The sequence below is a fragment of the Garra rufa genome, chromosome 3 (assembly GCF_049309525.1).
Source record: "Garra rufa chromosome 3, GarRuf1.0, whole genome shotgun sequence".
In the NCBI taxonomy this organism is placed as follows: domain Eukaryota; kingdom Metazoa; phylum Chordata; class Actinopteri; order Cypriniformes; family Cyprinidae; genus Garra; species Garra rufa.
In genome coordinates this window covers 13,962,072-13,978,747 of record NC_133363.1, presented here as the reverse complement: position 1 = coordinate 13,978,747, position 16,676 = coordinate 13,962,072, and the positions used below count along the sequence as shown (strand labels likewise).

The window sequence follows — 16,676 nt, the reverse complement described above, 5'->3', positions numbered from 1 at the left end:
TACAAAAATGTAAAAAAGCAGTAAATGTAAATTGTATTTTTGTAATGAATATGAGAAAAGCTGCCTTGCACTTATTCTGGTAGTGCACACACTCAGTTTGTAAACTTTACAATATATGTATTTGATTTTATACATACATACACATGTATGTATGCATATCTTGTATTTTTAGAAGAAACATAGTTAGGAAAAACATCCGGGCCACTAAACCGCGCCCATTTTTTTTTAACTTGTTTCAGGCTAATCCCTTTTTTAGGGATTCTGCGTATAATAATATTCTTCTAAATTGTGGATAATACGGGCTGATAACAAAGACTTGGTCATAAACATTTTTTCTTGCAAAACATTATTCGATATAAGCGGGTGTTTTTTTCCCCTGAACGTGATTCGTGGAACGCGAGCAGTTCCGGGTTTGTTACAATGACGTATGCGCCAGCGTCAGACGCAGCGTGGAGATTCAAACTCGTCGGCGGTTAAGAAGAAAACACGAACGAGCAAGGAGGGTTAAGGCACACAGAAACTAAATTAACCAAAATTAAACTAGATCCAATATGTCTAAGACATTGAAGGGAATTACGCTGAAAGGGAGTGCGGAGCTCGTTGCTGAGTTTTTCTGTAAGTAACATTAATGATTTTGGGGCAGATGAATGGGTTTCATGGCGTCGTTGATGTCTGTCCTGGTTAACGTTACAATAGAAATGGAATTGAAATCGACGGGAAACGTGAGATATCTAAAGTTTCACTTAAAAGACTCGGGACTTGGTTAGGGTTTCTCTATTAGGACCAGTCTTTGCTGTTTTTATTTCAAATGCAGGAATTAAAAGTACAGTTTAAAATTATAATCTCTAACCATGTAAAGCCCGATATGTGAAATATTAGTCAGGCAAATGTTTTTTAAATTGTAACGTTAACGTTTATTGAACATTTAGACTTTAAGTTTGCATGTGTTTTTGTATCATATTTGACACATTGGCATTCTATATGGCTCATATGGTTAACATTTTTCCCTTCAGAATAAAGTTTATAATGTCAGTTAAGTTTAAAGATGTGCACTTACGGCAAGTGTTCATCTTGAAATATTGCTAACAATTAGGCCTGTTCCAATAATCAATATATCAACTTATCGTACAATGTATGTATATGTCCTGACGCAATATATTGCCCATTATTTTACATGCAAATTAATGTCACCATGCATTTTTGCATTCCACTTGCTCCCGTGTCTTTTGCAGCTTCTCGTACATAACGTGTTGTAGCCATGAGGTGTTTGTTCAAATATAAAAAAATGCTTCAAAAAAAAGTTTCATTTTGCAGATATGGCCTTGTTTAGGGATCTGTGCCTTTGTGCACAGACATCTTACTAGGGGTCAGGGAAAAATCTGTAGATGGGGAAAATAATCCATACAAGTTCTTATTGCGGTTATTTCTGGGGCAATATGTCACACAACAAAAAGTTAAGACAGGCCTAGTGTAGGCCTTCTTGCATTATTATGCTCTTATATTATGATTATATATTCAGTGGCATAAAATGATCTTTAAAAAACAATATCGCTTATTGCAATTATTTCTGGGTGAATATATCACACAACAAATAGTTGTTGTCGTGACAGGCCTACTAACATATAAAAGTTATTCTTTTATTTACTTCATGAAAAATCAGCACAAAAGTATGAACCCAGTCAGAAGGCACGTAATAGTGGTCAAGTTTTTCATCAAAGTTATAATCATGTTTATAATTAGAGGCCTTAGAAATTTGTGTAGTTATTATAATATAGTAGGCTTTTTTTTTTTTAAATTACTTTACAATATTTGGTTACAATAATGTTAGTATTATGAAATTTTAGTGCCTGCAGTCATTTTTAGAGTGATTGATGTAGAAAGTTAAATACAATATGCAGTGGTGTGTTGTGCCTTTTTATATGTACCAGAAACTAAATGAAACGGTTTCTTTGTTTGTTGTCTGTAGCCTTCGGCATCAACAGCATCTTGTACCAGCGAGGAATCTACCCAGCAGAAACCTTCTCCAGAGTTATACAATATGACATGAGCCTTCACCTGACCACAGATGCAAAGCTGAAGAACTACCTCACCAATGTCATCTCACAACTCAAAGGTTGTTTTTCATCCCACCATTCTTGTCTGAAAAATAATAGTACCACATTTAGTGGAACAGTTAGTTATTTTTTTCTTAATTTTTCATTAACATTGGTAATGCATTGTAGTAGGAGTAGTAATAACTTAATAGGTGCGTTCAGGTGTACCTGGATGTATATGAATGGCAAACTGATGCTAAATATGTTACTCAGTTGCCATTTTGATCACCACAACACTTAATGTGTCTGTAGAAATAATAATAGTTACAGTTAATAGAGCCAATTTACATTCATTCAGTATTATATTTATTCATAAAGGAGTAGTTCACCCTCCCAAAAACAGACAATTTGCTGAAAGTGTCAGACCATATAAGATGTAGATGAATTTGTGTCTTCATCGGAACAGATTTGGAGAAATTTAGCATTACATATTTTGCTCACCGATACATACTCTGCCATGAATGGGTGCTGTCAGAATGAGAATTCAAACATGAATTCTCCACGGCTACTTAGGGCTGGACAATATATCGAACGATATTGTGAGACGCGTTTAGTCAATGAAGCCGGTGCTTTGATTAGTAGTAAATCTCCATCACGTGCGTTCCGCTCAGGTTCCGCTGGAGCGGCAGTTAATACACAGAGACGTATATCTCTGACAAGCTACGCCATATCGAGCTTAATATCGAATGCGATATTGAGCGCGATATGGCGTAGCTTGAGGAGACTAAACGCGCCTCACAATATCGTTCGATATATTGTCCAGCCCTACGACTACTTCATTAATTAACATAGCAAAAGCACAACCCTATTTAAGTGGATAAGTGCTGTATTTTCATGATTTGGAATAAAAACCTAAGCCTCCTTAATTCTTTAGCATTGTTATCCTTTTCGTTGCAGAATGGTTGTTTGATTGCACAGTTCAGAAGCTGGTGGTGGTCATCACATGCCTTGAGACCAATGAGGTACTGGAGCGATGGCAGTTTGATATTGAGTGTGACAAAACAGCAAAGGAGAACGGGTATGTAATCAAACTTAATAATCTTTGAGGCATTGATAAAACTTTTGGAAGGATGAATGATGACATTTTCAGATTTAATCACAGCCATGAAAATGACAAGTGAATTGTGATTTACTCTTAAAGTTTTTACATGACCAGTGCAAATATGAATGTTCATAAAGAATTGTACACCTTGGCTTTTTCAGTGCACCCAGGGATAAGTCCATCAAAGCTATCCAGGAGGAAATCCGTTCCGTTATCAGGCAGATCACTGCTACAGTCACCTTCTTGCCATTGTTAGAAACTGCCTGTAAGTAAACTACACATGTGATCATTAGATCCAAACTGCAAGATTACTGTCATCCTGTGCTATATATATATATATTTTTTTTTTTGTGAGATTTTATGTGAAATAAATTTTAATAGTCGCTGTAACATAAGATTTTAGACAAACAAGTATTGTAATTAATTTGTTGTACTTGCATATGCCATCGATTTAAATAGTACTACAAATATATATGGATCTTTAGCCAAATAAAAATAGTATTCAGTATGACAAACTCTTCTACAGCACTGCATACTCAGTTCCTAGGTAACAGTCTTGGAAGCTTTGTCCTCATAGTAATTAGGGATGCACCGATCCTTATCGCCCGATCACTTGCGCGTTTTGTCAGTAAAGCCGGTTCTGTAATCAGCGGTAAATGCCATCAGGTGCGTGATTTCACGTTGAGCCGTATATACTACACACAGCCGTTGTTCACTGACGAGCTGCGCACATTCACACTGATAATGAACATTGATTTGCGCAGCTCGTCGGTAAACAACGGCTGTGTAGTATATACGGCTCAACGTGAAATCACGCACCTGATGGCATTTACCGCTGATTACAGAACCGGCTTTACTGACAAAACGCGCAAGCATTATCGGCCGATTCGTATCGGTGCATCCCTAATAGTAATGTAGTAATAATACAATACATCATAGTGATTACAATACCACAAAAAAGTTAATAAACTGCCAAATGGGGTTGTTGGGGTATAACATTGCACAACTGCACAGTCTTAAAGTTCTAGCTAGAGCAGGAAAAATAACAAATCATCAAATTTGGAGAGATTCACTAATGGCTGCATGAGCAGAGCAAAGAAACTGAGCAAAGCTTTAAGTAACGGTCAGAGTAGTTTTGTTTTGTGTGAAAACATGGTGGAAAGCTGGGAGTAGGGCTGGGCGATATGGCTGAAAACTATATCACGATAATAGTGTTTCATATCAGTCGATATCGATAATTATTGATATTTTTTATGACCCATTTAAAATAAGGACCAGGAGAAAAATATATTACATTCAAACACAGGGTTTCCGCGGGGTCTTAAAAAGTCTAAAATTTAAAAATCAAAATTTTAGGCCTTAAAAAGTCTTAAATTCGCTGTTCTAGGTCTTAAATAATTTTACACAGGTCTTATTTTTCCGATGTCCATGTAACGCTACCTCTAATGCTCATTTAAATTTTCTTTCTGTTGTTTCCGTGGTGTTGTAGTTCTTTATTTCACTATTCCAAATGTAATTTGCTGAATTTAAACTACAAATGAGACCAGCATGCAATAGCCAATCAGCTTTCTGTTATTGGCGCGAGTCTCTCTCGGATTGTACCGCAGAAGTCAAATGGATTTAACTTTTTAGCTATGAGGAAGTGCAAGTTTAGCGATACTGGGCTTGGAAAAACTGAATATAGGGCTTGGCTAAGGCCAGTTGCTAACAACTGTAGATTTTTTTCTCCCTCTGTGGAAGTTACTGCGTCTTCAGACAGAATCGCAGTATTTATATAACATTTCTAATATATTTATAAATCAATAAATGTATTTAAAACATTAATCTCACTTTTAATTTTGCAGTGTAAATTATGTAATCTCACTGCTAACAGCCATTTAGAATTTATTGATAAATTCATAAAATAAATTTCAAAGGTAAAAAAAAAAAAATCGCTTCAGAATTTTTTTTTTTACATCAGATATTTCTAGTGGTACTTTTATGGGGATATTTTGTGTGGAATAGTATCTGCTGATATGGAAGAGTACTGTATATCGTAGTAATAAATTTAATTTATGACAGCCATGAAATTTTGTTTACTTTTTACATTAAACACATTAAATATCACATATGCATGTAATATAATATCTATTTCCATTACAGGTTTAGGTCTTAAATTTCATATAAGGTGGTATTAAAAAGGTCTTAAAAAGTCTTAAATTTCACTTGTTCATATCTGCAGAAACCCTGCAAACATTTTTTTTTAAACTTAACCTTCCTCTGATCATAATCCCCTCAGTTATTGAGACAGAAATGTCAACAACCATGGAAAACTCAAATAATTAAAATGTAAACATAAGTCTTAAGTCACAATATACACTTAATTATCTCTTAATCCTCAATTCGAACCCCATTCATTGTCGATGAAGTGAATGGTTTAGCTAATGTATGGCCCAGAAGTACGGCTTGACCACAGGTCAGAGGTTGTTGCAAAGTACTTGGCTGATAATATTTATTGCTGCACAGATTGCTGGTTTCCAGTAGCCAACGTTACTTATTTCCCGGTACTTTAGTCTACTTTGTGTAATAACGAAAACATTTATTTCAGTGAAAAAATAAGTCCAAAACTTTCAACATTTTGAACAATAGGGCCCTACAATCTTTTGCTTTTTTCAGAAATTCTTGTTTTAATTTTTCTGATAATCAAATGAAAGCAAAATCACTGATTTATTTTTAAAATAAAAATAAACGGAGCTTTACTGTTAAAATTAATACATAGAAGAAAAATTATATAGAGTTAAAAAAAAGGTTTAATAATAATAGTATTTTTTTCAACAATTAAGTGGTGACTCTTTTTTTTATTTTATTTTTTATCATATATATTGTTTTACGTAAATTATTTAAATGTGAACATATAAACACCTACATTATATTGTACAGTAATACAAGACTAATATTGTTCTGTTACATGTTAAACCGTACTTTTATTTTGACAGGTTGCCGTGAAGTTTCAGTGTGTAATACAGTATGAATGATGCTAGTTTCCCTAATGAAATGGGAAAATTGACAAAAAGTGACACTCACAGCAGCGTTGGAGATGTATTTATTGGAGTTTGTCTGTTTATGTGAGATGCAAAGGCCAAAAACTAGCGGGAGCGTCACGTGTGCTTCAGTATGCGAGTAGTGAAAATAAAGCTCGTCTCCTCCATTCATACATATAGAGGCAAACGGAACATGCAGGATTCATGTTGAAACGGTCTTTTTGCATTTCAGTTTTCACAGACACTAGTCCATATCGCGATTTGAATTAATTAACAGACCAACTTTTGATTCATTGGTCCAAAAATCGACGAATTCCGCGGCATTCCGCCGTATAGTAAAGTCCGTTTTTATGAATGGAGTCCGTGATCCCATCTGTGAGGAGACATTGTAAACGCGCGATCATGTACCTACAGACAAATCACATGCCGTCGTGTAAAAAAGATAAACAACATAAGGCTATTTAGTTTGTTTAATACAACAACAAGGGCCCGTTCTGTAGAAAAGATAACCTTAACTTCTATTGTGATCTGGCGCTATATAGAAAATAAAATTAACTGGACGTTGAAGGGGGGGCTGGGCGGGCCGACGAAGAATACAAAATATCGAACGTTTTATCGAACACGTTTTTTATTGATATCGATCTCTTGTCTATCGCGATATATATCGTTATCGTTTTATCGCCCAGCCCTAGCTGGGAGGTTTTAAAAGGGTGCTAAATGTACCTCAGAAGGTTCTGGCTGTCTTCAGAAAAGATTTTATGGCATTTTGTTTTCATCATCACTCCATGGTAGTACCTGATATTGTTCCTAATTGCAATGCTGCTTTGTCCACGGAGGTTAGGTAGAGCTGTAATTCTGCAGTTTCATGAGAATTCGCATAAATTTACTAGATTTTGTTTTGATGAAAAACAAGCTTATGTGGATTCTACCCATTTAAACAATTTGGATAAGGTATCTAGAATTATTTGTGGAGCAGATATAAATGCATATAATTGATTAATCACTTATTTTGACTTGGATCTTTTCTCTATTTAAAGGCTGAAGGCTGTCAGGTTTACCATTTTATGAAACCTTTATTTGGATTATTTGAACGTTTCATACATGCTTTCAGTCATGCTGTCATTTTAAAATCCAGGTATCATGTTTGTTTTAGTGATTATGCAAACAAAAGACATTTTATTTGTTGTTTGTTTATTTTAAATGTAAAACTTAGCGGTAATACTGATAACTGTGATAATTTTGGTCACTGTAATAATAAGACGTTTTCATCTATACAGATGACTGAACTATATACTGAATTTGAAGCTGAAAATAATGCATTATGGACCATGTACATTAATTATTGTCTGAGAATCTGCTGAGAGGTTCTGGAAATTTAAGGCTGGAAAAGTATGGAATTTTGAAATGGAAAATGGGTAGGAACCCTGTACATCATATTATCATCCAATTTATTATGTAAATAGGATTTCATCCAACATCAGTCAGCATTTACATAGTTTAACAATACTAAGTTATTGTGTCCCATGTGTCGCACAAAATCAGATCAACAGCAATAACCAGGTGGTCACCCTACTCATACTCATGTTAAGCTGTATTATGTTTATTTTTTTCTCTGTTGTTTCTTTTCAGAGTGAAGCAAACCAAATGACTATAAACCTGATAAGCTGCATGGAACATGATTTTGTTGGCCTTTTTATCTTTATTATATACAGCTAACGTTTGTCTCTTATAACACAGGTGCTTTCGACCTTCTGATCTACACGGACAAAGATCTTGAGGTACCTGAGCAATGGGAGGAATCTGGGCCTCAACTAATTGACCAGTCTGAAGAAGTCCGCTTGCGTTCCTTTACTACTTCTGTTCATAAGGTGAACAGTATGGTGGCCTACAAGAGGACAAACTCGGTGTGATTTCTCTTTTTTTGTGTGTTTTTGTTCTGTACAACTTTTCAGTCTTCTGTTCAACTTTTCAGTCTTCTGTTCAACTTTTCAGTCTTCTGTATATATCTTTATAAAGCTCATTTCTTATTTGTTGTAATTTTAAAGAATGTATTTCCCAATACAGAAATAAATTTCTTGTTTCCAAGATTGATTGTTCACTTGTTTCTTTGATATTTTGCAGTAGTTGCACTCTAGATGGCGACAAAATCTAGGTTTACATTTCCTTAAATCTGTGAATTGCACAAGACTATCAAGAACTCCTCTGGGTCTGTATTTCAAAACCAAATTCAAAAGACTTTATTTTTCATTTAATATTGTGCATAAATAGTATTACTACTGTATTGTTAGTACTGAATTTATGGTAAATACTAGTTCTAGCTTCTTATGAGAAGATCAATTTAAAAACTACCATCAAGATGATTCTCATTGCTGTAGAATCAGCAATGATAATTACTAATTATTTAAAAATAAATCTTGTATGAGGACTGAATTTACTGAAACCACATGCTTAGTGTAGCTGTTCTATCTGCCTTGTAGTTGAAGGTTTTTTATTTTGTAAAGCAGTGTCGCATTAATTACCCACATTGAAAAGAGTGTAGAAGTGTGCCACAAATAAAGGAGATGTGTCTCAATTATGAAAATCTGGAGCAGAATAAAGGATGTAAATGTGTTTCATCTGAAGCAGGGTGGCACATTCTGCTTTGAACCTGTCATTCTGTGGACATCAAAGTCTTCTATTGCTGATGGCTTGGTTGAAGACACATCAGAGAAATACCTGCTGGGCTCATTAGCATAAGAAGCAGCCTTGCTTTTTATATCACAAAAAACTGTGCAACATCTACAACAAATTATATATATATATATATATATATATGGGCCATTCTACAGAATTGATTCAAAGTCAAGAGTTGGAAACGTCTTGGAAAAAAATGTTTCCACAAATTTTGTATGTATGCAAATTGTGTAATAACATAAGTACACATTTTTAGTAATTGTGCAGTTAATTCTCATAGAATTTTCATAAAGTTTTGAAATATTTGTCCAAGATTGTCATTACCAAAACAGTTATATATTTTAATAAAGGTAATATTGACCTACTAAGATTTAGCCAACTAGTTAATAATATTTCAAGTGTGATTTATGAGCTTTGTCATACTTTTGAATCCAATTATTGTTTGTAAAAAAACACAAAAAGTTGATCATACTGATTTTAAACTTTAGGATTTATTTGTTTTAATACCGGTATACATTAAACCAAACACTATTATAACATCTTGACAATTACCTGTGTTTTGGTAGCGACCACATTACAGAATTTTACTAAAACATACTAAAATACAAAAAAAAAAAATGTTTATTTAACCCAAATAAAGGATTATGTGTTCCCTTTTGTCACCACCGAAACAATGATGACATGTTTCAGTCGTGAATGTTAGGCAGTCACAATTGTATGGGATAACACCCAAAAAAACAAAGGTGTCACTTCAGAAACCAAATTTTGGTTATGACTGTTTCTGCAGTAATTTTAGGTACTTTTGAACCTAGCTCAAAGATGCTAATCAGCACATGGTCAACAGTTCTGAACAGCTGTACACATAAAAAGTAAATGTTATGGAATAACTATAAAAAAGTGTGTTCAGTAACATTCTTTAAAGTTACACAGATTTTCATACTTTTGAACACATTTACCTCAAAATGATGGGGCCTATCAACTCACCATGTAGCTATGAGAGAGAGTGACATATTTCCTGATGATAAATGTAGGGGTGTAGTTAAAATCAGTCTCAGCCAATGGACTGAAACATCGTGTTTCAGTAGTGACATGAAAATGCGGGACACTTTTTTTTTTTACGTACAGTTTTACAAAGAATATTTATTTTTAACTTCACTTTTTTTTTTTTTTTTTAATCTGAAAGATATTTTTAAAAACAATGAAATAAAATGCAAAAATTATTTCAGTATCATTTTCATAAGTTGAAATTTAGAGGTTAGGGTTCGGGACAGCCACCTCTCATTTGAAAGAACCCACTGAATTATGATTTTACATATATTAAGCTTACTGATAATTTAAAGGGGTCTTATTATGCTTTTTCACTTTTTGAATTTTAGCCAGTGTGTGGTGTGTATGTTTTTACAAATCTCAAAAGTCCACTTCAAAGGGAGATATTTAGTTTAAAAATCCCTTTTCAAGAACTACAATGAACAGGTCCTTTGGACTACAGCGTTTGTTTTCCGAATGCTATTTTGTCACAACACAGTCCATTAGAATATCATTCAAATAAATCCTGCCTACAGAAATTGGAATCATTGGCAGGTGGGGAGGGACTTTAGCGATGTAGCATGGACAACCTCTTCTGGGATGCTTCAACGAGCCACAAGTCTCGTATAAATGCGGGCATTAACTAAAGTGTCCGCGAACTGCTCCGGTAGCCATGCTGGAGCCGTGCCATTGACGTGTGCAGCATAGTGGGTCGAAACACATGTGGAGCCACGGCTGATGTAAACACAAGCATTGACTAGAGTGACGATCATCGGTAGACGTGTGCGTTGTGTGGTAAGACATTTATTCATCAAACAGTGTAGAAAGCTTTACTAACCTTTTGCTGGAGCTGGTTTCAGGCATGTAAATAATTAAATAAATGAGCACAATAATGATAATATCATGTATCACTTTTTTTTTTTGGGGGGGGGGGGGGGGGGGGAGGGCGTGGCAGGACTGAAATGCCATCTAAGCTATTCGCCAATACGCCTTATTCAGCCAGCCGCCATTTTGAATCGAAAACGAGGCTGTGAGGGATAGCAGTCCAGCAGCGCCCACTGTGGCATATCGTTGCGTACCGGGATGTAGATTGTATAACCGCAAAATAATACGTCATTTCACATTTTTCCACAGGACAAAGAACTCCAGAAAACGTGGATTGTTCGACAGGACATATAACCTAACTTTCAGGTAACAATATTGCATTTATTTAAGAAAATGACTGTGGAAAGACTGCGAATTTCTAATGTGAGCATGTTTATCTTCCTTTAAACGCTTATACAGAGTTTTTCAAATGATGTTATATAGATTAAAATGCTTAATGGTTTGTGTTAAGAGTCTGCAGCTAGGTCATAAGCGTCTTCCCGACCTTTATTATGAAATTACGAGAAACATGACGTTTTCCTTGTCTAAAGCAAAACAGAAACAAAAAATAATGTTCTGAATATCATTTTGCGATTTTAAAAGGGGTTGACCCCAAACTCTACATGGTAAACTAATAAATAAATGTTATCTTTTGATCGCTTTGCATAAAAATAAACTTTCTACCCACTGTTTTTTGTATGACTTAACATGTTGTCTGAAAGAGGCTTACGATCTAACTGCAGGCTCTTAACACAAACTATTAAGCATGTTAATTTTTAAAACGTCATTTAAAAATAATATCTTTTTCATTTACGATCGCAAGGTTTTCTTTTCGTGAGGTCTTTGAGTTCAGGTAAACACAGACGGAGCTGAACCCTCCTTAAGCTTCCTAATTCCAGTCAGTGTTTTTGAAAAACAATCCTGAGTAAAACGTTGAGCCACACTGTTGTGTTCTTTGTAATCTATACAAAATGTAGATATTTAGTTTAGTTGTTGTAGTAAAACATAACATTTTAGCTCTGCGTAAACTTTTAAAGGAAGATAAACATGCTCACATTATAAATTAGCAATTAGCCAACCGGCTAGTTTCCACAGTCATTTTCTTAAATAAATGCAATATTGTTACCTGAAAGTTAGGTCCTATGTCCTGTCGAACTTTAATACACATTTCCTGAAGTTCTTTCTCCTGTGGAAATTAGTGAAATGATATTTTCTCTTTATTTTTACGGCTATACGATCTACATCCCGGTACGCAACAATATGCCACAGTGGGCGCTGCTGGACTGCTATCCCTCACAGCCTCGTTTTCGATTCAAAATGGCGGCGGGCTGAATAAGGCGTATAGCAACGCAGTGGGACTGCTAACCAATCACAACACGTTTCGTGTTGCCATTTGTGCCAGCCTGGGGAGAAAGCTACTGTAATCATGTAAGTTATGTGAAAAATAATGCGTTTTTCGAACTACCAAGCATGAGAGCATGTTCTAGTGCCCCCCCCCCCCCCAAAAAAAATAAAGACTTCGTAAAAGAGCATAGGACCCCTTTAAATATTATTGTGGGTTTGAATAGATAATAAAAGGATCTTAGTAAACAACTAAGATTTGAATACCTAACTGCACACAACAGAAGTATTTGAGTGAAATGCAAACAATGACCAGCTACAACACCTTCAAAATTCACACACTTTTCCAACTAATTTATTAACTGCTCGACTACACTAAAGAATCCTACTTGCAAAAAGTTAAAAATTAAAAAAGTAGCTTGAACAAAGATTTTTATGTAGGAGGAGTCAGTTTATTATTCTGTGTGAACTGAACAAGAACATGTTGCTAGCAAAAGTTTTGTTGACCTTACTTGGATACTCAAGTATTTGTTCAAAACACTGAGTCATTCTAAACAAACAATTTTACATGGAAAATAGTGTGCAGGTTCCCAGCATGCACTGCATCAAAAATTATCATTGCTTTACTTTTTACTGGCTTAATTTATGCTGCTGCTTCTGCTGTTGTTGTCACTGTCAGATAGCTTTCATATGGATCAGACAGAGTTCATAGTTTTACTGAATTAACATTTGTTGAGAATCACAATGTTTAAGATTTGTTGGTTGAGGTATATATCTCATGGAATAAATCAGAATAAATGTTTGCCTTTAGTTTTTGAAGGCAAATAATGCCCATATCATGCAGTGGATTTTAAAAATCAAACAGAAAGAATAAGGACTGTAGCTTTTAAGTTCATGTGACAAATCTTTTAAAATTAAAAAAAAATTGCCTTTACTTATTAAATAAACTAAAGTATTTAAGTTGTCAGTTGCTAGTTGAGTTACCAAATTGACTGTGGTATAGGTTGCCTTATTTTTTTGAGTTAGGGCAATCTTTCTTTTTTAAGTGTATAAATACCTTTAAATATATAAAACAAACAAACGAAAACATATTTAGATGCATTTACATATAATGGTAATGATGAGCTGAAAGGTGCATTCTTAGTTATTGTATATAATTGATCAAATACTGTAAAATAACTTAAATATGGTAGATCCATCAACAAATCAAGTGTAAAACAGGTTTCTTTTTGAACATGCCAAATGGGCACACAGTGAAAGCATTGCACTTTACATTTCTACAGACATATTTCCATCACACTCCAAAACAAGTATTAGTTGTGATTGTCAAAGAATTGAACACATTTGTGTAACAGATGACAAATAAGTTGGTTTCTTTAACTACATGCAATGTAGGCTAGGTGAAAAAAATCTACAACATGGTACAATGGTCTAATACAAAGTGTTGTGGAAAGAAATTAAACAGTGAAAAATGACTGTGTTTGATGTGTTCCTTTTATGTCAGCTTACTTCAGCAGTGCAATATAGCAAAATAAGATTATGTATATGTGCGTATTTAATTCAGTAAGTGAGCTGCACACAAAAAAATAACACTACACGAATAAATAAGGAATGTTCTGGGCTCAATACAAGTCAATATGCTAAATTAGTTTTGTAAAATAGTTTTGAAAATGTTATAAAAACAAGAAAGAATCATGCTTACACCGTACGTGTCACCGGACGCATCGTTCTCAGCCGTAGATAAACATACGCGATAGAAAAGTAGGTTCTGCTATATTATATTTAGTCTTTTGCCTCCATAATGTTTGAATTTAGCAGCAGGAAACCTGATTCGCTGTCAAGGCAACCAATAGTGGGAACGCCCACTAGAAACCCCATCGCCAGCCTCTGGCGACATGCAGCGACAGAAGTCGCCAGTGTGAACGCAGCAAAAGTCTTTACACTGGACGCGACAAAGCGACCGTTGCAAATCATTTTTAAATTTTGTGTGAGCATGTCATAAATATAACACGGCAGCAGTGTACTGTCGGGGATTTGCGAGTCGCGCCGCATCCAGTGTAGACGGTTCTATTGTATTTTGTCGCGTCGCTTCGCTCGCATCCGGTGTAGACAGGTAAACTGGAATTAGGAAATCTGTGAGGGAAGGCACTACACCAGGATAAATGTTAAAATAAATGCTTTTCAAAAAGATAAACATTACACATGGTACACATAAAACTAACCTCCTAGAACTGCTATCTAAACTGTTCAATCCTACACCTAATATCTTAACCCCAGACATGTTTATGGTTACCAGAAATCAAGTTTACTATTGTAGTTATCTGTAATGTGTTTATATGGAGCAACTCCACCAATAGGAATTACACTAGAAATGCAGAAATTATGATTTATAATTTAGGCAACTTCACAACTTTTTACAACTTTACAATTACTTACAAAAATACAATTTGTACGCTTCTGCCTTTGGAATGTCTTACCTCTTAAGAGTTCTATTGTGTGTGTGTGTGGGTGTGTTACTGAAAGACGAGTTAAAATGACTGAGCATCTCAAATGCTTTGGAAAAAACTTGTATTGAACCTTGAACATTCCTTTAATGAGTCAAGATCATTTAGTCACAGTTTTAAAACATTTCTTTATCAACTAGATTACCTGCACAGGTAAAGATCCATCAGTCTCTTCTTTTTAAGTCTTAAAGCAGCAGTCTAAATTTAAAAATTGACTTTATTCTGATGCATCTTTAACCAAACCTTGCACTTTTAAACCTCCACCAGTGTGCTTTGTGAAATGGCCAGAGCAGTCATGTGAATATCATCAAACCAGGCTCTTGTAATCCTTCAGTCTTTGGGAAAGGGGTAGGGAATGACATGAATAGTCCAAGGACGTCGGCATGCCGACAGAAAAGTTACAGTCCTCCATTTAGCAAGGCTTCGTCTCCTTGCTCAGCAAGCAGCTTCCAATTCTGTCTGTTCTTCCTACATCCCTCCAGTAGAGGGGAGCAGTGCTCTGAGAAACCCGTCAACGCCTGTTCACAGGACACAGGACAAGAAAGCAGAAGGATAATCAATAAAAATCACTACTGATGTTGTAAAGATAAGACCCAAAAATAAAAATTCTGACATTTACTAATTTACTCATATTTTGAAGAATGTTGTGGTCCAAACAAAATTAGACTTTGACTGACTCAAAATATAAGAGATGGATACAATTTTAGATGAGAACATGATGATAGACTTTTCATTTAATAAGTGGAAGAAATGGTAAGGACTTGTTTTATCCTACATGATCAAAAACCCTACAAAGCCTGACATGATACAGTGGGCTTTATAGAGTTTTTGGCTGGCTGGGTCACTTAACATTAACACTGATATTAAACAAATGACAAAAGAACATTTACCTCATATAACTGTGTGCAAATGGCATCAATGAAAGACACTTGCATGCTGGGAATTTTATCCTGCTTCTCCCTGTTCATCAAATCCTTGGAAAGAATCAAGTCACATGATTACTGTAATTTTCCCATCCTCCAGAGGGTTATTGACCTGGTTCTAAACTACTGCAGTCTTATAAAACATAAAATTAACCTTTCCATAAAGTACGTAAAGAGCTTACAATAGGTTCAATGTTTAGCTCTCTCCGCTCCTTATCACCTTGTTCAAAGAACTCTGTGGCAACCAGTTCTGCTATCTGTTGAAACACAAACAAATGGTTATTATTAAACTGTATCTTTTTTTGGTAAAAAAAAAAAATTGTCAATATTTCACATCAAAGCTGATCAACCCTAAATATTACGACACTTTCTACAAGTTTCTGTAAGTTTTTAGCTGGCTGTCTCTACCACACCTTTACAGATGTGCTTATCAGTGCCATTTGGAATACTTAGTCCATAGTGTGCATTCTGAGTTATGTGATGGATAGCTGTGTTTTATAATATGTACAGTATGTTTTAACAGTAGTATGTGAATCAGTGCATAATGCAATCATAAACAGCTGGTGTCCATCTATCTTATCTTTGAACAGAAAAAAAAACACTACAAGTAACAAAGTACATAATTTTTACCGTAGCCTTATGTATATACTGTAAATAATAAGTAGGTCATGAGTTTGCATAATTCTCAGTGATAACATGTTCTTAGTTAAGTATTAAGAGAGTGTGAAGGTCTAAATTATGGTCATTTAGGTTGTGTTTAGGACTGCAGCTGCACCTCCATCTTCTGCTAATTAGCAAACAAGCTAGTTAATTACTGAAGAGAGAGAAAATTAATAAAGGGGGTAAGAGGGGGTAGCGATGATGTCAAACTATGAAAGGCAGAGTACTTTCTATAAGATGAGTTAAACTTATTTAAGGTTATAAAATCTATGTGAGGGACAAAATACACTTTAAATTAATAAAGCTACAGCAGTGCCAAAGTACCTACAAACTGCTATTCACTGAAAAGCTTATTAGCCTTCACTATGGATAAACATTTTAAAAGCAATTTTAAGTCTTATGCTTCTCCACTGATTTTAGAATAATGTAATTGTACATGTCACGCCAGGCTAGCAGAGGGAGCCCTTACCCCCACTGACTGTTGCTGCTCCCTCTGCTGCCTCTATGGTTACTTCCTGTTTATCAGACAT

At 35.0% G+C, this 16,676-nt stretch overlaps 2 protein-coding genes across 4 annotated transcripts in view; one reads left to right on the top strand and one right to left on the bottom strand.

The window, feature by feature from the left end:
* Positions 1-465: 465 nt before the first annotated feature.
* On the top strand, positions 466-8,240 carry mad2l1 (MAD2 mitotic arrest deficient-like 1 (yeast)). The gene is made up of 5 exons (XM_073837610.1): positions 466-615; positions 1,967-2,113; positions 2,991-3,111; positions 3,297-3,400; positions 7,893-8,240. Exons 1-5 carry the CDS (start codon positions 552-554, stop codon positions 8,063-8,065), a joined length of 609 nt encoding a protein of 202 aa, XP_073693711.1. The 5' UTR covers positions 466-551; the 3' UTR covers positions 8,066-8,240.
* A 4,248-nt stretch (positions 8,241-12,488) lies between these two features.
* The window catches only part of pde5ab (phosphodiesterase 5A, cGMP-specific, b), a 54,918-nt gene continuing 50,730 nt past the window's right edge, over positions 12,489-16,676 (bottom strand). For all 3 annotated transcript variants that reach the window (XM_073835734.1, XM_073835732.1, XM_073835733.1), the window contains exons 19-21: positions 15,669-15,743; positions 15,454-15,537; positions 12,489-15,081 (exon numbers count right to left, since the gene is read on the bottom strand). In XM_073835734.1, coding sequence (XP_073691835.1) covers positions 14,962-15,081; positions 15,454-15,537; positions 15,669-15,743 — 279 coding nt within the window. In that variant the 3' untranslated portion in view covers positions 12,489-14,961. The remainder of the gene's footprint in view (positions 15,082-15,453; positions 15,538-15,668; positions 15,744-16,676) is intronic.

Coding starts and splice junctions, on each gene's coding strand:
- mad2l1 (XM_073837610.1), top strand. CDS start 552: ATGTCTAAGACATTGAAGGGAATTACGCTGAAAGGGAGTGCGGAGCTC. Junction 616..1,966: donor GCTCGTTGCTGAGTTTTTCT/GTAAGTAACATT, acceptor TGTTGTCTGTAG/CCTTCGGCATCAACAGCATC. Junction 2,114..2,990: donor TGTCATCTCACAACTCAAAG/GTTGTTTTTCAT, acceptor TTTTCGTTGCAG/AATGGTTGTTTGATTGCACA.